Below are 22176 nucleotides of genomic sequence, written 5' to 3' on the forward strand. Positions count from 1 at the left end.
TTTAAAAAATATATTCCCAATATCTAACTGGAATTTCCCATGTTCTTGCTTGTGCCCATTGCCTCTTCTCATATTGCTGCGCACTTCTGTGGAAAGTCTCTCTTGGTCTTCTTTGTATCCTCCAGTCAGGTAGCTGTGATCATCCATGTTAGATTGTCTTTCTCCTCACAGGTTACATAAAATACCAGTGCTCCTAGTGGCAGAACCCACATGAATAAATCCTCTGAGTGACGAAAATACATGTAGGTGCCATACAGACCGCACCCTTAAAAGGGGTAAGAAAGCACATCTTATCACAAGTGGGTAAGCTGAAAGCATTATACATGGTTTTGCTGTTTGCAACTGAAATTCCCCAATGAAATGAGCTTTTCAAAAAGGTTATTATGTGAACACTACATATACAAGCCAAGCATTACTTCAGAAAAAGAGGCTGTCAAAATACAGCACTTCTACTTTTCCAAGCACATATCTCTGCAAAAGTAGCCTACCTGCTAAGCTTCCACCCTACACTCACAGGGTCTTTCTGCTCAGACAGTTTACAAAACAGAACAAAAGCAATGCTGTCCTTAGCTACGGACCTACGGCCGTTACATGCAGATCTACTGGAACATCTGTAGGGATGAGTAATCAAAAAAGCTCCAGCAGTCCAATTCCCATCCAAGTCCTAACACTCCCAGCCTCAGTTTCTCTCTCCGCCAGCTTGCTGGTTCTGTTCATTTCAGTGCCATTCAGCTGGTTCGAGGCAGCAACTGAGGAGCAGAAACCATCATTCCATTTGGAAACGCCACCTTTTCACTTTCAGTGACACAGTTTGATACAGAAATGATAGGTATTTCTTCTTTTGACTATGACATTTGAAAGATCAGACAAAGAAAGCTTGTTATTTTAAGCCTTTCTATTAATAGTTATTTTATTGATAACTAGAAACTAGTCATCAATGGCACATTGTTAAGTTGTGAAGGTACAAACTCCCACTAGAAAGTAGATGCGATAGCGTCTTGTCATATAAGCACAACTTGTCCTATAACTTGCAATAATTTAAAAGGGAAAAAAAAAAAAGAAAAAAAAAAAGAGTTCACCCAAGAATGATGCAGGCGATAAAACTTCTATTTAACTCACAATGTCTGGTAAACAGGGGGAGCTGGGTTTCTCCAAAGGAGATCTTAATGTGGAAGAGGAAGCCACCTTATGTCAGCCAACAGGAAATACAGAATTTTAATTTTCTCTGGGAAGTGAGCTAGAACAGGCTGTAGCAAGATAGCTTCAAAGTAAAAAGTGCTTATTCCAATGTAATACTCCATACCGCATTTTGTAGCTCCTCAATGATGAGAGAAGTCTTTTCGGCCAGTACAATCACAATACAAACGCTTGGTCCTTCTGCTTGTTTTCAGAAATTGCATTTAACAGCCTGGAGTTGTCAGGTGGATGTTCTGTCATCAGTTGTCTTGAGATACAAGAATAATCTGTTGAAATGTTCAATTCACTCCTTGCCTAACTCCTAATAAAGATGCTTTTGGGAAGTTTTAAATATGTTTCTTCCTGTCTATGCCTGTAAAAATACTTTTTATTTGAAAGATAGCAAATTTTTAGGCAGATCAATGTTCTCAACAGCCTGCGCACAGCAAATAATACAGCATAAAATGTAATTTCCCCCCTAAATTACTTCCTGTCACAGGGAAATTTTGGCATCATGGAAACTTGCCACAAAAGGAGGATAAGTACCTTAAATATCTAGTAGAGAAAAAAACTTGGTTTTTTTTCCCCTGTATAGGACGTTCCTCAAAAATGTAACACGATAATTTATAATTACACTCTAGATGTGTCCAGACGTAAGTTATCAAAGTGATTAAAGGTAACAGAATTGTCACGCCATGTGGACTGACATTCAGAGAGGGACGCTGAGAAGTGGAGTAATACTTCCTATTCCAGAATACTTCTGGTCACCGAGGGCAGTAATTCAGTCAGTGCCAAAGATTTCCAAAGGACGAGATGCGCTGTGAGGGCCCAGGGTCAGCCCTATCCCTTTCAGTGCCTTTTCTCACAACAGTCTTTCGTCATTACTGCAACTTTTTCCTTCGGTTAGAATATATATTTTGTTATCCTAATGCTAATCTGAATCACGCTGTTTTTCACAGATACAAACTGAAGAGACACTTCTCCGAGAAGCAGAAGGAAGCGTGGCAAATTTGTCCTCTTGAAGTGTACTCCTTCCACCCTGTCTCGTGACAGCACTTATATCACATAGCTATATCACTTCTTAAAAGCTTTGCCAGTTCCTCTCCAGTGATGACTAGAGTTCAAAGCTGAGATAATTCACTGTAGCTCACTAATACTATAAGATCAGTGAAGACAAAGCAGACATAAAGGTACAGTTGTCAGCAATTTCAAGGTCTATCCATCTAAATATACATTTTTACAAATGCCATTTTTCTCATCTCTTTTTGGACCACTCAAGCACTTTGTTGAAGTTCCTTTTCACTATATTGTTTACAAGGCTCGTTACACATTTTAGTTTAAAATTATTTTTATTCAACTACATCTAGTAACTATCCTTATTTTTGAGGTACAAAGCTCAGAAGAGTCTGGATTTAAATTTGGGATGCTGCTCCAGTGATGCAAACCCCATTTCTAGCTTTCACTCTGCAGCCCATTCATTTCCCAAGATCTGTTAAAAACATATGGCAAACAAAATTGAAAACAAACAAGAAAACTGTTGTTTGAGAATAACCAAGCCTGCTACTCTGGTGGAAATAGGAATAGGAGTTAAACTTGCGAAAAATTCCTTGGACAGAGGCCTGACAACCTGTCTCTGACTTGTCATGATACTGCCTAATTTTTCTTTTCATTCTTAGGAAATTCCACTCATTTAATTTCTCAATCTGTAAACTTGTGTCTAAAGGTAAACAAACATGCATGTGCTAAACATTTAGCTTCAATAAAATTCAACATTGGATGATTCAACATTTCTAAAGGTTAAGTACAGAACGAAACCTATCTATCATTTTCAGCAGACAATGCCCCCTGAAAGTCCTTCAAGTTGAACTATTTTCAACAGGCATTACTTTTTGAAACAACTGCATACAAAACACAAAACTTAAAAGGGCATTATTTGTCCATGAAAAACCACCACCAAGAACTCCTTCTTAATGAAACAATCTCAAACCCTTATTTCAATTTGGATTATGGATCACGTATTTGTGCTGAGAGAGCTTGATTTGGACCTGATAAAATTATCATCTCCAAAGCTCTGTTCCCCTGGCTTTACTCTCAGAACTAGATGTTTATTGTTGTTTTTTTCCAGACTGGCCTGGCATGTCTGTTTCTGGGCTGATGCAACTCCACCTAGACAGAGCTGACGAGACAGTGCCTGCATCTTGCCCAAAAGAGCTGGTCCCTCCAATCCTGGCTCCCCTCCTGTCCATGGAAATATGTCCAAGGCACCTCCACCCAGGCTGGGCCACGAAGAAAACTCCATATTGGCCAAAGAACCTGACAGAATCAGCATAAAGATATTCAACAGAGGAACGCAGAAGACTGCTGGGAGGAAGAAAAGCCTCACAAGTGTTCTAGGTCTAACTCCTTTTTAAGCCTTCAAGAGCTAATGCAAATACCAAAAGATAGATGCAGTCTTCAGACATGGCTGCTTATGAGGCAGTCATATTTTAGAGCCAGTCAGCTGAATAAAAACATGGATTTTGTCTAACAGGTACTCCAGAGGGATTGCTCAACAAGACATTAAGAGTTTACAGAGTGAGGAACTCGGATGTTGTTGGTCTTGCCCTGCCCACAAGTTAGAAGCAGACTGAAGTCCACAGTCATTCATGCTGTTAACCTTAGTGCAACACATTTCTTAAGAACCTGTTCATCAGCGGGCAGTGCTTGGCATTGCCGCTGGCATTAGTTATTCAGTGGCAGGCAATGTTTACCATTACCAATCCCTTAACACTTGTCAATGCATTTTTGAAGAATCAAAATCCAAAGGGTTAGTGAAAACAGTATTTGGACTGTAAGTGCACTTGCTTCTGAGAGAAGAGTGAAGATCGATGATACTTTGCAACCCATGCTGTCATCATGCATTACTGAACGCACTGAGAACCTGCTGCATAGATTGATGTGTACTCAGATTGCAGGTTCCCACATTGCGGCAGTCACTTTCAAGTCTGTTCTTTATGTGTGATCACTTTGTATTACATCAGAATATATAATTTTGGTTTTTTTTTCAACACCTTTTGGGTTGATTTGCTGTGTGTCTACTCATTTGGGGATCTCTTAAAACACTTGGGGAGCTCAGGAGTCAGATTTTAAAAAGGACTATGAAACAACTGATGGTTAGAAATTATCCTTTCCCCTGTGTTAGAATACAGCAACTCGGATTTAACAAGGAAAAAAGAAGTCTTAAATGAATATTTGCATGTTTTCCATATTTGTAGAAAAAAATAGGTAGTCCTATACCAAAATTCTCTTTCTATGTTAAATATTATCTTACTTGGCACACTCCAAACAGTTTAAACAGCAAGTCTTTGGCTCACTTTTCTGTCACACTGGCTTAATAGATAGTTTCAAAGCTTTTTCTCATAGATTCATTTTACCTCCTCTCATTCATCAGATAGTTATTTTTCTAAAGGCAAAACTAGTGTTTAGGCAGCTAGCAGTGTTTGCAAAATACACAAAGAGGGAATTTGACATCAGTATGTATTGACAACTCTCAAGACATAAACTCACCTATGAGTATCAGAATCAACAAATCTAGGTGTGTTTCAAGACTGTTGCCTTTTCCATCTGAAGACTTGATACCCAGTCCTTTTATGCACTCGTCCTCACTTCTAAACCGATCTCTTATCACTGATTAGCCAGTGCAAATGAACCATTTCTTTTGCACAGGGCACTCTAATCCGAATCTACATGACAAGATCTAGAGAAAAAAAGCAAATTCAATGACTAGAAGTCTAGAGTATGTGACCCAGGGGAAAAAAAAAAAAAAAAAAAAGCCTGAGCAAATAGGAGTTGTCTCACTTAGAAGAAAAGAATGTAAATAGAATGATGATGCATACATACAAGCATGTAAAGAAACAAACAAAAAGCCCGGGGAAAGCAGTATGAAAAGTTTCTGGTTCATACCTGTAAAAAACAGAAGTAATCGGCATAAACCATAGCAAGAAAGAAAGTTGAGAAACAAACACTGTGAAGCTCTAGAACAATCTCAGGAATAAGCACGAGGGGGACAAAGAGATTTCATTAAGGCCTTTTCAGACACGTTTCTTTGTAGAAACTAGTAATTTTCCACTTAAAGGCTATGTTTTTTTCTCCTGTACCCCTAAGTATATATCATAAACCCTCAAGAAGTGCTGCCCTCCCCAGTGCTATGCTTGAATTTCAGTATCTTACTTCCTCTCTCTCACATGTGGATATTGAAAATCCAATAAAACACAATATTTTGAATAAATAGACAAGCATAAGAGAAGAACTGCCAGGAAGAGAAAAATATTACACTGCAATTGCTTGAGGAATGGCAAAAAAGAGCATCCAAGAAGAAATGAACTGTTCAGCCTAACCTCAATTGCCAGGAGGATATGGAACAAATGGTCACACCTCAGCACACAAAGAACACGAGGAGATTCAAAACAGACAGCTCAAATTTACCATGCCCAGACTGTCTGACCAATCCTGCTGCCTCCTGTTATGCGATTACTGGCTTTGTGTACCAGGGGAAAGTAGGGGATGTCATTTACTTTGACTTGGCAAAGCTTTTGACACAATCTCCACAAGAATCCTTCCAGCCAAAGGGGAGAAATGAAGGCTAGACGGGCAGAGGATAAGGTAGATGGAAAACTGGGCTCAAAGAATAGCAGCCAGTGGTTAAAAGTCAAAAGTCCCCCCGTCAACAGCCTTTCTGGTTCTCAAGAGATATCCACAGCAGTTCCTAAATTCATTCCAGTGGAGGAGAATGTTTTGCGATTTGTGTACACTTGGCAAAGAACTTGGGTTGGCAAATAAAAGATGAGTTGCACATAACCATCTCTTTCCAAATTGACTTCCCTTAAGGGAGATAAATTAGTTTGAGACACCCATTCAGAAACTGGTGCCCATCAAGCTACATTCCTCAATCAGCTTTAGAGGACAGCAGTGCAACTGGTCAGACACTGCTGCATGCCTGATGCGTCTGTGAGCTCCAACATTTTGTTCCCTGCCCAGGTTTGATATTTCAGTAAACGTACCTTTGCCCACCTCTCAAAAAACACAGTCCAGTCTCTAGTCTTTGTCATAGGTTCATAGGAGAATGAATAAAAATGATCCAAAATAAGATTTATTTGAACAGAAGCAAATACCTCATTAGAAAGAAATGTAATAACCTATTTGTAGTAGAAACATCTAGAAGCAGAGAAGTGCAATCTACCTGTCACATTGAAATTGCATATCTAGGGACTAGATCCATGGCAGCAGGAGACATTTAACAATTCTTGAATGTATGCAATCTTATCAAAATATGCATCGGACTTTACTACTGTCCAATGGGATTTCATTCCAAGTTGTAAATCCCTCATTATGCTGTGTATAGCTGAAATAAACCTCTCTAAAATAATATGTAGCAAATGATGAAAATGGAAAAAGGTATCCTATGTTCTCTGAAGTCATGATGGCTTTTTACTTCCAATATTGCAACCATCACATGATCAAAGTATCTGAATTCTCTGCTCAAAATCTTCTCCAACATCCAAGATACACAGGACTTCAAATAGTACAAGTATTAGCAGCTTTGGATATGCACTTGGCAATGACATTTGCACTACTCTGTGTTTTAACTTTGGAGCAAGTTCCCTACTTTTCAGAGGCAGGCAGCTGATAAAGCAATTAAATATACAAAGCACACATCAAGATTTCCGGTGTTGCTGTACGTCACATGCTAAACTCAGAAAAAAGACTCAAATTTTATCAGTTACCAAAACCAGTAACCAAATATGAAATGCTATTATACTGTAAGAGCTGTAATTTGGTCTTGTCCATGCTTTCCAGTCTATCAGCAAAGCTTTTACCTGTTTATTCCCTTTCAATTTAGAAAGTTATAGACACAAACAAACACGCAATAAAATAAAATAAATTTGCTCAGTATTTCCAGCAGAGCAGTCATAATGAAGTGCTTTCACGTCTGCTCTTGGTCTCCAAACTGAACATTCTCACACATGTCATAGACACTAGCTGGATACAGCTGAGTCCTATAAGGACCGATTCCAACTGCATACAGTTTTTTCCAGCTGGAAAATGTATCTCATCTTGCACCACTGGATGAAATGAATCTTAGGACCGATGACCTGCCTTCTTACTTTAAAATCAGGCAACATATTAAGAAAAATCACAGGTGACCCCTTTTGACATATATTGACACGCAGTCTGAGCTTGCAGATATCACAGGAAAGCTTTTAAAGAATTCAAGTAAATGCCAACAGAAAGAAGAAACAGATTTCCACTAAGTCCTTGTGTCTGGAGATAGAAATCGCTATTGAGAGAAATATTTAACTATCTTAGGAAGCGATATCAAATTCCAAAACTTGGCAGAAATACCTTATTTAGCACTGTGAACACCTTGTGAAGCAAAGGCATTGTTAACTAGGCTTAAGAAAACCAAAATATGAAGTAAAGTTAAGTAGTTCTACATCCATGGATTAGAGGGAAAAATGGAAACAAATACATTTATAATAACTTTATGACCAAAACAAATAAAACCAAACCCAACTATGTGCATGACTAAGGGTGAAATACAATGACCAATCCAAAACACTGTATTTTTTTTTCCTTATTTTTGCTACTAAGAAACTGTTTCACCTATTCTCTCAGCAATTTTCCTTCCTACAGAGGATATGTTAGACAATATGGAATTGACCTTCTTTGACTGTATTTCCAAATCCTAAACCTCTTTCATCACCAGCTCCTTTGTCACCACGCTGCCTTTCATGTAAGAGAGCAATGACAGCAGCGAGGAATACTCCCTACTACTAACCCATCTTTATATGTCCATATTTACTTATTTTTTCACTTTTTTTTTTTAATTAATTCTCCACCTGATGTTTTATTGAAAGTATAAAAAATGGCATTGAAGAAAACACTAAGAGCTGCACAAAAAGAAGGTTTATGCTAATTTTGGGGCAGGATAAGGGCATGCATGCATATGCCCAGAACCATCAGCTAGGCAATTAGTGCATGACTGACTGTGCATTTTTGCTTGTACTTCACTCAGAAATGTATCCAATTGTTTGTGGCAAATTTATGGTATGTAGGAATTTATGTTTCTTTCATCACTGGTCTTGTAACCCAGTGTGCAGTACATTACATTAATTCCTGAGGAATGTTCTCTGATTTAAGAGTATATGAAGTACATACATATTGCTTCATGACTTCACAGCATGTGAGTTTAAAGTATGAGATGATCTTTCCCAGGCCACTTCTGTTTGACAGCTCACACTTTTTTTACACACTACAAAAGCAAATTCAAAAAATACAAAGAATAATTAAAAATGACAACAACAAATGCAGAAAAGCCAGATCAAAGGGAAAAAAAAAAAAACAAAAAACATTCACAGTGCCTGAGATTTCTACACTGAAGTAGGGTACAACTAACAGATCTATCTACTTCCTTTGAAGTAGGTTGCTTGAGAATCTATAATTCTTCCACAGCTGTAATACTATGAGTGACATTATATCCCCTTCAAGTAACTATAGTAGTAGCATTTGACATTCCTTGCAAATTTCTGGAAAGGGAGCACAATAAACATCCAATACGTTATTTAGAAACTTTGCTTTCTAAGAACTCATGATTGTACATTAACAATATCCTAATGCTTTTACCAACTATTTGACCATGCAACTAGAACTAGGGAGTAAAGGAGGATTGGGAAAAGCCTGGAAGATTAAAACAATTTTTAATGCCATATATTTACCAAAAGTGAACTAGCTCTCACAATTGTGTGGGGATGTGTACGTACACGTGCATATGCATGCACACCGCGGTGTGTGTGATAGTTTGCGTGAAATTACCCTCACAACTTCGCATCTTGCTTATTTGTGTGCAGGTGTGTTGTAAGTAAGAATCTTCCACTGGAGAAAAAAAAAATCACAAAAGCTGTCCAAAATTTAAAACAAGTTATTTAGTGTGAAAAAGTTTGCATAATTGACGTTTCAATCCTAAAAAAAAGTAACCTTATCTATGATGTTTAATGTAAAGAGTTGATATAGAGACATTAAAAGCTGTATTGTTACTACCACTACCAAATGAGTCACAGTAAATTCATCACCTACTACACGTACTAAGGAGAACTGAGTAACTGATGTAAGCAGGAAGACATTTTTAATAGAGTTGCCAGATTTTACCTTCCCCAGAATTCAAAGAACAAGCAGGAAGAAATGCTGCAGAGAAGCAAAATTTGTGTTTGTAACTTCGTTGAAGCTAACAATACAGAATGCTACCAGTGAGGAGCTATTTCATGGCCAAGTTCACAACAGCAAGTGCCTGTTAATAAGCTTTATGACCAAGGAAGGAGACCTACTGATTCCAGCAGAACATGCAATATCCTCCTATTTACCGAAGACAGCCTAAAGGAATTGCTGGTTCCCAAACCTGCATGAAGCCATTTCTCTAACCCCACAACACGCACAAGCATACACTGTGCTATAAATAAAGAACTGTGCAGTGCCACTTAATCCACCCACCTCAGTGTTCGTGTGAGCCAGCGGTAATGGAACCTGGCCAAAACATCCAGGTCAGACAATATGGTTTTCTTCCTGTCACTGGCATCCCACAGCTCAAATTCCTACTGTCTTTCAGACCATTGCACCCAATCCTTTATTTTCAGCGTATGCTTGTGCATGTTGTGCAGACACAGTGAGATTGAAAAAGAGAACTGATAAGTGATAAGGCCTGAAGTCTTGCATTTTTTTGGCTGCGTTTTTCTTGCTCATGTATAGGCTTGAAGTGTGGTAATGAGGGAATCGTTTCAAAGTCAGAAAACAACCTCCTGGGACATTTCAGTTTTACGTATTTGTGTTTTTGAACCAAGCACAACTTTGTGTGTTCTAAAATGTTTCCAGACTTTTACATCATAGAAAGAAAAATTAACGTGAATAATAAATAAAAAGCAGAGGCAAGGAGCTGACAAAAGGAAAAAAGATTTTCCCTATGTAAGTTCAAAACTGATGTTATCCCACACACGCTGCCAGTCCTCTAAAATTGGCTGGGTTTCCAAAGTATTAATTATGTAAACTCATATCAAGCACTCTGCAGCCATTTATAGATTCATAAACCAATGTCACAACTGCTGCTGATAGGAAAAAAAATATCGCAAACTCTTACTGCTTTACTGAGTTATGCTTTTCCTAAGCAGGTCTGAAGAATAATGCAAAACCTTTCTGCAAAACAAAAATGCAGAAATAACTCTACAATTTCCTTCCCACTTTGAGAATCCATTTTGCCATTGACTCCCCAGCTTGAATGATAGCACTGAATTACAATCCCTTATTAGGTACGGTCAGGAAAATTATTGTGTTAGCACAACACAAATAAATAAATAAATCCCACCTGTACATGTAGATATTTCTTTATGTTGGGTTTCATTCAAGTAGATTTCGTCATGTGGTACCCTGCTGCCTTGACACATTTGTTCAAGGTCAAGAAAAAACAATTGATTCACTTGCCCCATTTATTTTTCTTCCAGAAAATGATCTGGATAACATTCAATCATTACAGTGAAGGATTTCAGCAGCAACTCTGAAGCAATTTACAAAACAGAGGTTAAATTTTCTCTGCCAAGCTCTGTGCAGCAGCCCCCTGCAGCCAGTGCTCCCCTCTGGGTTGGCAGACTAACTCGCTCCAATAAAAATGCATGCCTTACCTCCCTGCCTTTAGCATAGCTAGCATCTGCAATAGCTACTGCCCAAGTATTATCCATGTTTTATTCATTATTCTAAGCAAGTTTTGATTACATGCCTTTGGTTAGGCAATGAGTGCAAAAACCTTTACTTCTGGTGGCCAAAATGCAATTACTACTTCATCAATGGCTGAAATTCACTTGATGGTTCAAAACTTGGCCTGCTTTTTCTTCACCTTGACACATCTCATGCTGGCTTGCTTGAGTGGGGAGGCCAAGGGTTGATTTGGCCAAGCTGTGAAGACAAACAGTCAGTACCTTTTGAGGGAGAGCAGTGCCAGGCAAGTTGGCCCAATCCCTTCCTACACAAAGGTGTGATTCATGCCAGTAGTCATTTTTAAGAACATGATCCTCAAAGCAAAGTAAGACAAATAACAATTTCATAAAGCAATGTCACATAACGTACATGTGGGCCTATATTGCAGAAAACCTAGGTTCAAACCAAGAGCATTTGAACGAAGGCCTTTCACTACAGACTGGACTCTTTTCCTAATGGCAACCCACTTCAGGCTGCTGCCTTTCCACAACATCCGTACCTATCCCTCTGCACATGCATCTTAACGTGACACAGCTGCACAGCCCATGCCAGCGAGCGAGTCCCCGGCCACCTCCTGCAGAAGGCAGCTGCTGAGAGCATTCCGCACCCACAGACATGTTCAGCTCAACACCAGTCAAGTCTGCACTTGAATTTCCCCAAGGAAAAGAAATCCACTAGGAGCTGCATGAACAGTTCCGACTTCAGCAGGTTACTGCTAGCTGTTTTCTGCCCCTGGAGCAGCCAGCCTTCTGTTTGCACATGCAATGTGCAGCACACACCTGGGAAGCCCAGACCCTCCAGAGAAGCAGCAGACCCACTGACCACTCACAGCACCACCGCTCACTGGGCATGCAGCCCGATAAACACCTCTGCTGCCTCCACAGACAGGAGCTCTGGCCAAACAGCAGCAGTAGGATTTCACTTACAGCCCTCCCTCAAGTGAGTTAGGTAGCTTGACTTGCTGGAATGGCTACATGATACCAATTAGTATGTGAAAAATACACTGAAAATTAATATTTAGAAAGAGATACTTGGGAATGCGATAATTCAAGTGAAGAGGTGGAGGATTAGACAGATTACCCAGCCCTGAGATCATTTTAGAGACATTCACATGTTCTGGAATTTAATCCTGGCAGAATCCACCCGCATGCATCACTGTCACACCACTGCTTGCTCCAGCATAGAAATGGAAATCTGGAATTACAGATTATCTTTGAACTTGGACGCCTGCCACTCAGTACAAGGTTTTGATATATTGTCATGCGATCCCGGGACACAACTGGTCTGTCTGATAAGGTAACTGATTAAATGGTCTGCTAAAATGCCAGGATTCCTATGGGTTGTTTTCATTTTCAGCAAAGGAGGAGCCAAATTTGCCATGATATATTTACTGACTGAAATCCCTAACCGCTCAGTTATACCACATAAAGAATCCCTTTGGGACTTCTCAATAGGACTTCACTGTCACGATGAGCCATTCAATGTAAGAGAAGTATTTCACACAAACCTGCTCACATGAGCACGTTCATCACTAGAAAGCGAATCTGGCTAGATCATTCCCCTGCAGGGTATGAAATTATGAAATTGATTCCACTGGTCTCTATAGATAGAGCAGCAGGGACTCTGGAGCCTCAGCTCAGCAGTTTGTGACTCGAAGAAAGCAAAAGAGCTCAGTGCAATTTAAGCTTGCTGAGCAGGGAAGACTAGAGCTCTTAACAGAATACTACCACTCATTTTAAAAGCACCTAAAGATCACAATATTTTGGATTTATCTTTACAGACATTAAAAAAAAAAAAAAAAAAGTTCCATAGTTCTGGCTCTCCTTAATAAATATGTTTTTTAAAGGTTAAAGGACTGTGTATTTTGAAAAATAGTCCCCAAAAAGATGTTTTGTAAACTATGGACAAAGAAACACACAAAACCACATGTCATTTCACTCCTTTTGAGATATGTTGATACAACAGCTTCATTATCTGCTCGAACAAGCAAATTTCAGGAGATGTTTTTCTGTGTTACAATCTCTGTTTTTCTAGCCTACAGCTACCAGAGGGGTGCTGTTAAGCTGGGGACCAGGGGACAAAAAAGCGTAATGATTAACTTGGCTGTTTCAGTATAGTGACTAGGATACATTTTAATAACTCAACATTGTTTTAACTGCTTGACACCAGTAAGTGAAAACACATGCCTCGTTTAACCTCTGGTTAGGAAGAAGTATTACATAACGTAGCACAGCCAACAAATTTAGCAATGAATAAAATTTCCCCATTCCTTTCACAAATGTCAATGGTAAGTTCAGAAGGACACTGTAAATACAGTGTTCACTCTCAAGCGGATGTCAGTTATAATTACCATAAAAGCAAACCTTTGAAAATATTGCAGATAACCACCAGCTAACATTCCTGTATACTTACCAAACAAAAAAGTTAGATAGAGTGAAACTATTATTTTTCCTCTCTTATCCCCACAGCTGACAACTGCAGAAACAAGACAGTTTTGGATCTGGTTTTCCCTACATCAGTCTGTAAGTCGGGCCTTTTCACAGTCCCACAAGGAACATCAAGTCTGTATTCTTTTTCTCCTGAGAAGGCAGCAACAAAGAGGAAGGTGAATTCAGGTTTCCTGAGTGTTTCCTGGAAAGCAGAACAGGACAGACCTGACTCCTGGAAAGTCCAACAAGGATGGCCTGAATTCCAGTCTACCTAGTGACTAATGCAAACAGTTGGTAAACCACAGAGGCCAGAAACATGGCAATAAAATAAATGCAAAACAAAACAAAACAAAAAAATCACTCTTCGTTTTTGAAAATGTATAAAGTTGGAAGTTTATAATAAGGAAATGGCCTCAAATTCTTTTCAGCTTTAACAAAGGAAAACAGCACATGAAGATATACAAAACCTATCTGAAAGAGAGATTATTGTGAAAAAGTGCATTTCTATGCACATCTATGTTGTAACTGGAAAGTCAACTGGCAAAATCAAAATGATGAAATGTTGTTTTACCAAACACTGAGAACTTGGTCCACAACTGTTGCCTTCAACAGCATCTGTATCAGGTCCAGCTGGAAAGATGCCAGTGAAACAGTTTACAAAGCAGTACAGTCTTGTGAATTATGTACTGTAACTTGTTCCTTTGTGATTCTGTGACTTTGCTTTTTCATCTTCCTCTCAGATTCAGGATGCTCTGCTTACTAATTCATCCTCTAAAGACAAGACTTTTTCTCTGTACTCAATTCCTGTCTAGAAAGACCATGCTACCTTCATCAAGGATGGAACATTGCTGTTCAATGGAATCATAAAGATTAGAGGAAGTATGACAAATTGTAACTCCTACACCTATGCACCACCACTGTTTCCTCCTATGAAGCATTTCCATCATTAAAATATTTCACGTATGACAGTGTTGAACTGAAGCTTTATATGTTGGATGGCATGGCATACTGGCACAATGGAAGACAGAACATCAAGTCAAAATGCCTGAGTCCCTCTTCTTTCTGACGAAACACAAAACTCTACAAGCTGGACATAGCTGAAGGGACAGTGGCTCCAATACTTGATAAAAGAAGACCCCTTCACAGCAAAATGCAATAACCACTAAACTTCCCTTTGCAATTAAATTGACTTCACTTACATCTGTGAAATGTAAAAAATGGTGTTCACCTGTACACAGGCACTGTAATAGGACCAGATATAAGTAGAGGCTTTTCTTCTATATTAGCAAACCTATTGCAATGAAGGATATACATAGGAACGGCATAAAGTTTCCATGAGAAAATGAAACTGATACTTCCCTGATTCTGACTAAGGTATGTAGTGTTCCCATACTATGCCTACAACACTGCCTGAACTTTTTTTTGAAGTCAAAATAGTTAACGAAAAAATTCATTGATAAAGAACATTTGAGAACAACTACACTTTCTCTGCCATTCTAGTCACACACTTGTGGAGGGGAAAGCAAAAAAATATATATACTGGTAAAGCGAGCCACGTGTGTTCCAGCCTCCTGAAGAGCGTATTTGCACACAATCTGTCCAGTAGATCCGGAAGTCACTGGTATCTGAATGGTGTACTGGCCCTGTTCCTTTGCAGCTGCATGAAGCAAGACGTCCCTTCTACCCTGTATCACTGCAAGGGAATCTCAGTCCATGAGACCAGAGATCAGTGTGTTTCAGCTCCTGTAGGGAAGACCTGAGCACAAGGATTCCAAAGTAATAAGGAGAAAAGGTTTACATTGAGAACCTGTTCACATGAACACATTCATCACTAGAAAGCAAATTTGGCCAGATCATTCTCCCTCAAGTTATGAAATTGATTCCACTGGTCTCTATAGATAGAGCAGCAGGGAATCTGGAGCCTTAGCTCAGCAGTTTGTGACTTGAAGAGAGTAGAAGAGCTCAGTGTAATTTAAGCTTGCTTAGCAGGGCAGACTAGTCTTCTTAACAGAATACTATCACTCATTTTAAAAGCACCTAAAGGTCAAAATATATTATTTGTTTAGAAGAACATTCTGTGCTCCCTGTCAAACAGGAGAATGCTGTACTAAAAGACTGTGCTTTGAATGTTTCCAGACAGACAACAGGTAGGTACTAATATAGCTTTTTTCTTTTAGTGCAGTCCAATGTAAATAACAACCTGAGAGGCAGCTGCAAAGAATTGAATCAGACTGATGTTTCAACAATGCAATGGGAGAATCTTAAAAATATAATTTAACTGACAAGAAATTAAGTTTCCCCCTGCAGCTTTATGCTTTTGGCAACTTCACTTCTGCAATGAGATTTTAGGACAGGAGAAAAAGCATCCCAGAGTTCATCTCCCACTGACTACAGTAGATCAGTAGCTTTGAACTTCACACTCACAATAAAGGTACAGCCATCACTCTCTGGTAGTGAGCAGGGAGTTGAGATAAATCATTTAAAAAGAGCAGTACTAGAGAAGATTTTTCCTTTAAAAAAGGCCACGCACACAAGGTTTTTCTCTGTTCAGTATAATCCTCTGCTATGAAAACTGCTAGAATAGTTTACTTATAGATGGCTTTTTTGATAAAACTGTCTTGTGGTCTATTCAACTTGAACAACAAACGTGCAGCAATTGCTCACAAACTACATTAGCAGCATGCAGAAAATTCCACATTGACTTCAGAAGATGAGCTTAAAATAAATAAATAGGAAGACACTTTCAAAAGAACATCAGGAAAAAAAAAATCTATTAAAGAAGCTTCAGGGTGGGGGTGGGGGAGCAAAGAGGTGGAGCATGAAAATCACCTCTCCTCCCCAAAATATTTTTAGGTTCCCCACCTATGAAACTCATAGGAAGCCCTCAAAGTCCTGATTTCTTTATACACATTGTCACAAGAAACTACATCACAGCTTCCTTTCTAAGCGTTACTGGTTTTAGCAGATTGCAGATGTGAAATCCATTACAAAGCACACTGGACTCAGGCAAGCACTTCTACAAAGCAAGAGCAATACGTGCAGTACAGAAACAGTTGTGAAAGTGCTGTTTTAATGCCAAGGTACTGCAAAGTGGTTTACAATCTAGATACAGCAATATTATTTTCATTTCATGCTAGGAGTGTTCTTCCTGCAGCAATAAAATACTCCTAAAATGCCAATGGCACGTTAACAAGGAAGATAAAAGATCCCTATCAATGCTAAAGAACTATTTCCAAACTCCAGGAGAAACGAATAGTTCTATATTCACACAGGTCTGAGGGGATTCTCTTCTTCTTGTGGAAAGAACAGTTTAAAAAGTAATTGCTTTTAATAAACCGTACTTTTCTCCCTCAAAATGCATGCAACCTGACCTATAAAAGACAATTCCTATTCAAATGCTAACGATGGATATAAATGGAAAGCATAGAAGTTATTTCAAGACAGAACTGAAATCATCTGCCAGCAACAGAGAGTGCTTTTTTAAGTCACATTTTCTTCAAGATCCTGCACCAGAGACCTGCACAGCACTGTCCAAATCATGATAAAATCATTACATAGAGTTATGTTGTTTCACAGTACTTCTCACTGGAGTCACAAGACACAGCGGAAACATTTGTGATTCTTTAATTCAAGAGCTTTAAAGTTATTCTCTGGTACCTGGACCTTGCCCTGTTGGCTGATCTTCTTTTATCTTTTCGATCATCTTTATCTTGCCTATCATGTTGAAAGCGAATTTCCATGGCAAAAAACAAGCATGAAAAACAAACCAAGAAAAAAACCCACAACAGAAGAAAAACAAACAAAACCCCAGAAAGTTGTCATAGCTACTTGCCTCTTGGCAATTTCTGAGCATTTCCCAGGTTTACTGCAATATATCCACAGAAAAGGAGAAAGACCAATCTTGCCATCATGGTTAGAAACCCAAGCTCGCCCTGTGAATGGCTCTGACAGGTATCACACAAAAGTGCTGCAGCTGCATTTAAGGGAACTGTTCTCTCTGTGACAAGAGGCAGCAACACTTTGACACAAGCGTAGTTTACACAGTGGGAGGAGACAGGATGACATCATTCACTCCCACTGGAAAAGGAGAATTAGCATTAAAAAAATAAAAAGATTATCAGGCTCCCCCCACAATAAGCTTCTGGGTTTTGTTCCAACGTCCTTCCACCTCACAGGATAGCAGATTCATGTCTGATCACTTCAATTTCATGCAAGTAAAACCAGGCATATCAAAACCTCTATTAACTGCAAACAGATCCAAGAGGTATTTTCACTGTTTTATCCAAGAAAGCTGGACTTCACATACAAAATTAAAATTCCCAGCACTCAGAAGACTGCTTGCTATGCTGAACTCAACAGTTCTGCAATCTCAAGATTTTAGATTTTGCTCAAGATTTATTTGGGCTAGATGTGGTTTCCTTTCACATAAAATAAGTCCTAGTTGCATTTAAAACAACATTATAAACAGGCAAAATATGTATTTATGCAGTAAAAGATTTGTGTTTTCAAACCTAAATGCTATTTTTTTACATTTGGTTTTGTCAAGTTCAGAGTTTTAGATTTTCCTCTTTGTACATGTCTGGTGAACCAATGGGCACAATGCTCAACGAAAACAAAAAGGCAACGTATCTCTTTCCAGGGGCTCCACCCTCTCACCAACTGCCTAATTGTAAATGAAAAAGAAATTCCATTAGTTAATTGCACTAAAATCTGCTTCACTCCACAATGAGCCAACTAAGCACAAAATGTGTCCTGCTCACAATTGAAAGGGTGGAAAGGAAAGGGTGGAGCAAAAGAAAAAGGTTACAATTGGATAAGGAAGAATTTAGTCTCTAAATATGGGAAAATATCACTAAAGAGATGATACCTATTAAAATAAACGGCAATCTCCCTCTCTGGTCCCCTGTCATTTGCCCTCCCCACCAACGCCAGAAGAAAACCTTTTCCTGATTTACTAATTCCAATGTGGGAATAGTGAGATGTAAGCAAACAGCCAGACCCCTACCAAAACCTCCAGACTCAATTAACTCGAGGATCTTTGGGAAGATTCGGACCCTGAAAGCGGGTTGTTCTACAGGAACACTAAGAATAGATAAACACAACAGCTACAATTTGGATGATGGAAAGATGCTGAAAAGGCCATGAAGATGGATAGGAATGTCCCAAAACACTGACCACACCTGATGGTCAAGCAGTTGCAAATGACAGAAAGCTGGATACACAAAACAAATATGCCAGTTTTTTCCTTTTTTTTTTTTTTTTTGGACGAAATACTATTTTGAAAAATACTCCATGAAACACATGCTGTTTTTCCCTCTTCAAAATTAAAAATAAGAAATGAATCATTTGATGGAATAGTCTCTTAAGAGAAGTAATGGGAAAATTAATTCTTGGTCACACACTGCTGTCTTTGTATCACTGTAATGTGGATTCTAGCGGACCGCCTTACGGGCAACTCATTCTCCTTTTCCAGTTCACAGAACACCTTTCAACAAAGTATACAAAGGTCATTTCCTATTCAGGAAAGTCTCAGTGAAATATACCAGTTATTTGGCTACCTAACAAGTAGATTGTATTCCCTCTCACAGAAATAAATATAGTCCTACTCCTGCTTTCATAACCTCTCGCTTCTCTGTTGCCAGTTCCACCTTTCCTCTTCCTTCTATGCGTTATCCAAACAGTTCTTCTTTGTTTTGTGTGCCATACAGACATTTAAACTTCCCCTTGAAAGCCTGGCAGACTCCAGGTCCCTTTCCCTCTGACCAGTCCTGTAGATAACAGCTCTGGCCAGCCCAAACTTCAAAGCATACATTTCATCAGATGCAGTTATAGGTTGATAAGCTGATGCAATGGTAAAATTAATGCCATTTAATTTTATCCTGAGAGTCCAAAATGAGTAATACAATTTCTCTTACACTTTCCCATTGTGCTCCCTGCATCTGCATCATCCATGGGATCAAGGGTTTTGTCCACTTCTTTCTTACAGGACTGACCTTTCCTAGGAAACCTCTGTTGCACAAAACTGGAAAAAAACATACCTACTCGTGCTTTCCTCTTAAATCTCTCTGCAGTTCACTGAATGCTGACTACCACAGTCAAAGAACAACCATAGGAAGTGAAGAAGTTCCTGGGACTTGAAGCACTACCCTGCACCACTGGATGCTTTCATAGTTCTGTTCAGATATCCAATTTCTCCTCTTGTTGGAGGGCTGCTCCATAACCTCCATTTAAACAGAGGCAGCATCTGGTTTCAGTTCACAGAAATTAAAATTGTACGTCATGCTTCACATCAGAAATTATCTAACCCAGAAGTTCCTCAGGTTTGTCTCATCTATGTAAACCTGGAATTGTATTACCCATTGTTTGACTCCTACAGTCACATCAAAAGGAGGGGATTAAACAGAAGGCTCAGTCGGTGACAGTTTTGTGTTATTATACCTTAGCATAAAATGCAAGAAAAATGAAGTAAGGGCAGTTATGAGAAGTCTCAAACAGATCAAATTTGTTCAGGAAAAGCAATGGAAAAGGCAAACGCATAGGTCCCCTAATGACTCCCCCTCTTCAGTGCCAAATTAATGCTTAAGTAGCAAGTCAAGTACTGAGAAGTTCACTTGCTTACCTCAACTTTCACTGAGTCTCTCTGGGGTAGATCTCAGAAACACAGATTCCAACAGGATGGTATCACAGCTAGTCTGGGAGCAGAACAGAGCTTTTCTAGTTCTATTTTAATAGCTCCCAGACCAGCAAGTACAGTAAAAACAAAATAGGGAAAGGAAAAGAAAGAGGAGGGGGGCGGGGGGGTTGGGATTTTACATTTTGTTTCCAAATACAAATATTCTTTTGTTGAGATTTGGGCTCAGTTCCGTTTCACCTATCGGTCCTGATTATTTTGACAAGCCAAAGCCATGGTGACTCAACTCTCCACTTTTCTAATCTAAAACAGGAAGAGTGTGTAAAACAACCTTAAAAAACAAAATTCTCTCTTCCCTCTATAAAGCACAATAATACCATCCTAAGTTCTCTAGGAGTGAAGGCTGGCGGTACACTTGATCTGCCTTCTTCCACAGTAATGCTGTTTTGGACTGTAACCTTCACCAGTTCTGTCAATTATCTGAGAAATGCTTTGGTCATACGGTATGCTATATAGATGTTAATTAAAGTTATCATTCTCTTACATGTGACTCAATTATTGGACTCCTTTTCTTGTAAATGTCACGGGATCTGCTCTAAAGGCCTTCAGGAAAAGAAAGACGCCAGAGAACATTCTTTCAGATGTGTTGCTTAAAAAAGAAGATGAAGAAAATAAGAAAATCTTTCGTCTTCTGAGAGGCTGCAATTACTTCTTTCCCACCCTCCCAACTCTTACTTTGAAGAGCAAATATTTGAACTCTCCTGCCATAAAACACAGGCTAGCTTGTTAATCTATTGGTCAAAAGTAAGATGTATCCCATTTAACATCATACAAATGACAGTGTCAGTGCATTTTAGTATCCTGATCCTGAACTGAGCTCCAGATCTCAAAAAAAAAAAAAAAAAAGAAAAAAAAAAATCAGAGACAAAATTGCAAGGAATAAAATCACCCAAAAGGGATGGACAGAACAGCTGGCTCTTGTGACACTTTGTTATACAGTTTATCAAATGTTCCAGCACTCACTCATTTGACACTTGTAATCTCAGCCAGTGACTCATCTTTCCTAGCAGGCTGTGCATTTCACTACAGCTCTGCATGACATGGCGTGAGGTGACAAAAGCATTTCTTTAACTTCTCTATTAATTGATTAACTTATCTTATTGCACCCTTCATTACTTGAATAACACAGTACGCTTGCTGCAGTTGCTACTTCATTATCATTACTAACCGTATAAAGATGGAGAAACAACGTAATCCCAAATTTGTAACTTCACCCTGATCTCAGTATCCCTGCATTGTTTTTTCCTTGTGCTGTGTTTTGCCTTTTACAATTATTTCTTAACATTCCAAAGTTCTGTAGTGACCTGCAATTTTCTGCGTTGTCTTTCATGTTACAGACTGTGTTGCCACTTTTTAAAATACCACCCAGTAAGCCTTGCTGTTCAGCAATACCGGGTCTGTCTTCCCAGGGCAATTGCTCCAGCCCCCGACCACCTTGGTCACCCAGCCTGCCTAGCTTCCTCTGGCCTTCTCTCGACACCATTAACTGGTTGCCCCAATTTTGTGTCCCTTAAACCTTGCCAAGCGTCCAATCTCTCACCTAACCAGGTCCCTGACAAAAAAGTTAAAAGTGCAGGTCCTAAGATAAGTCTCTGTGGTACTCGTTACCAGCATCCAGGTAGAGTAAAATCCATTACCTACTACTCTCTGAGGCCAAACATCCAACCTCTCACTTACCCAACTACCTGATCACACTCCGTATGAACCACTTAAAACAAACAGATGTATACTCTGCAAAATACACTGTGTGTGCCATAATTTAATATATATTTTAAAAACACTACCAAGAAACTGGCTTCTTTGAACAAGTACTCAACACATTTAAATATTTATACGAAGGGTTCCTCCTCCAAAGGCTTCCCAGTCATTATTATATCTTAGCCGAAATAATCTGCCTAACCTTAGACAAGACTCATATCAAAAGCTATAAGGACCTAACCTGCCCTTTGGAGCACTGTGTAGTTGAGTACTGCGGACACTGCTGTCTGAAGAAAGCTCCCTTCATTTCTTCTACCACCAACACAGCTGTGCCACTTGAGAGAGTTAACACAAATGCAGCCTCTCCACTACTCCGCAGTGTCCCTTCCAAACACGTCCTGTCTATGT

At 39.2% G+C, this 22176-nt stretch overlaps 1 protein-coding gene across 50 annotated transcripts in view; it reads right to left on the minus strand.

Annotated features, from left to right (window-relative positions):
- Positions 1-20635, minus strand: part of ABI3BP (ABI family member 3 binding protein) — a 152063-nt gene extending 131428 nt beyond the window's left edge. For 31 of the 50 annotated variants that reach the window (XM_072023325.1, XM_072023358.1, XM_072023368.1 and 28 more), the window contains exon 1: positions 17212-17416. In XM_072023325.1, coding sequence (XP_071879426.1) covers positions 17212-17290 — 79 coding nt within the window. In that variant the 5' untranslated portion in view covers positions 17291-17416. Of the gene's footprint in view, positions 1-17211; positions 17417-20554 lie in introns of those variants that run through there. The other 19 variants (XM_072023416.1, XM_072023400.1, XM_072023415.1 and 16 more) reach the window with 3 other exon arrangements.
- Positions 20636-22176: the final 1541 nt, after the last annotated feature.

Source organism: Anas platyrhynchos, chromosome 1 (assembly GCF_047663525.1).
Source record: "Anas platyrhynchos isolate ZD024472 breed Pekin duck chromosome 1, IASCAAS_PekinDuck_T2T, whole genome shotgun sequence".
Classification (NCBI taxonomy): Eukaryota; Metazoa; Chordata; class Aves; order Anseriformes; family Anatidae; genus Anas; species Anas platyrhynchos.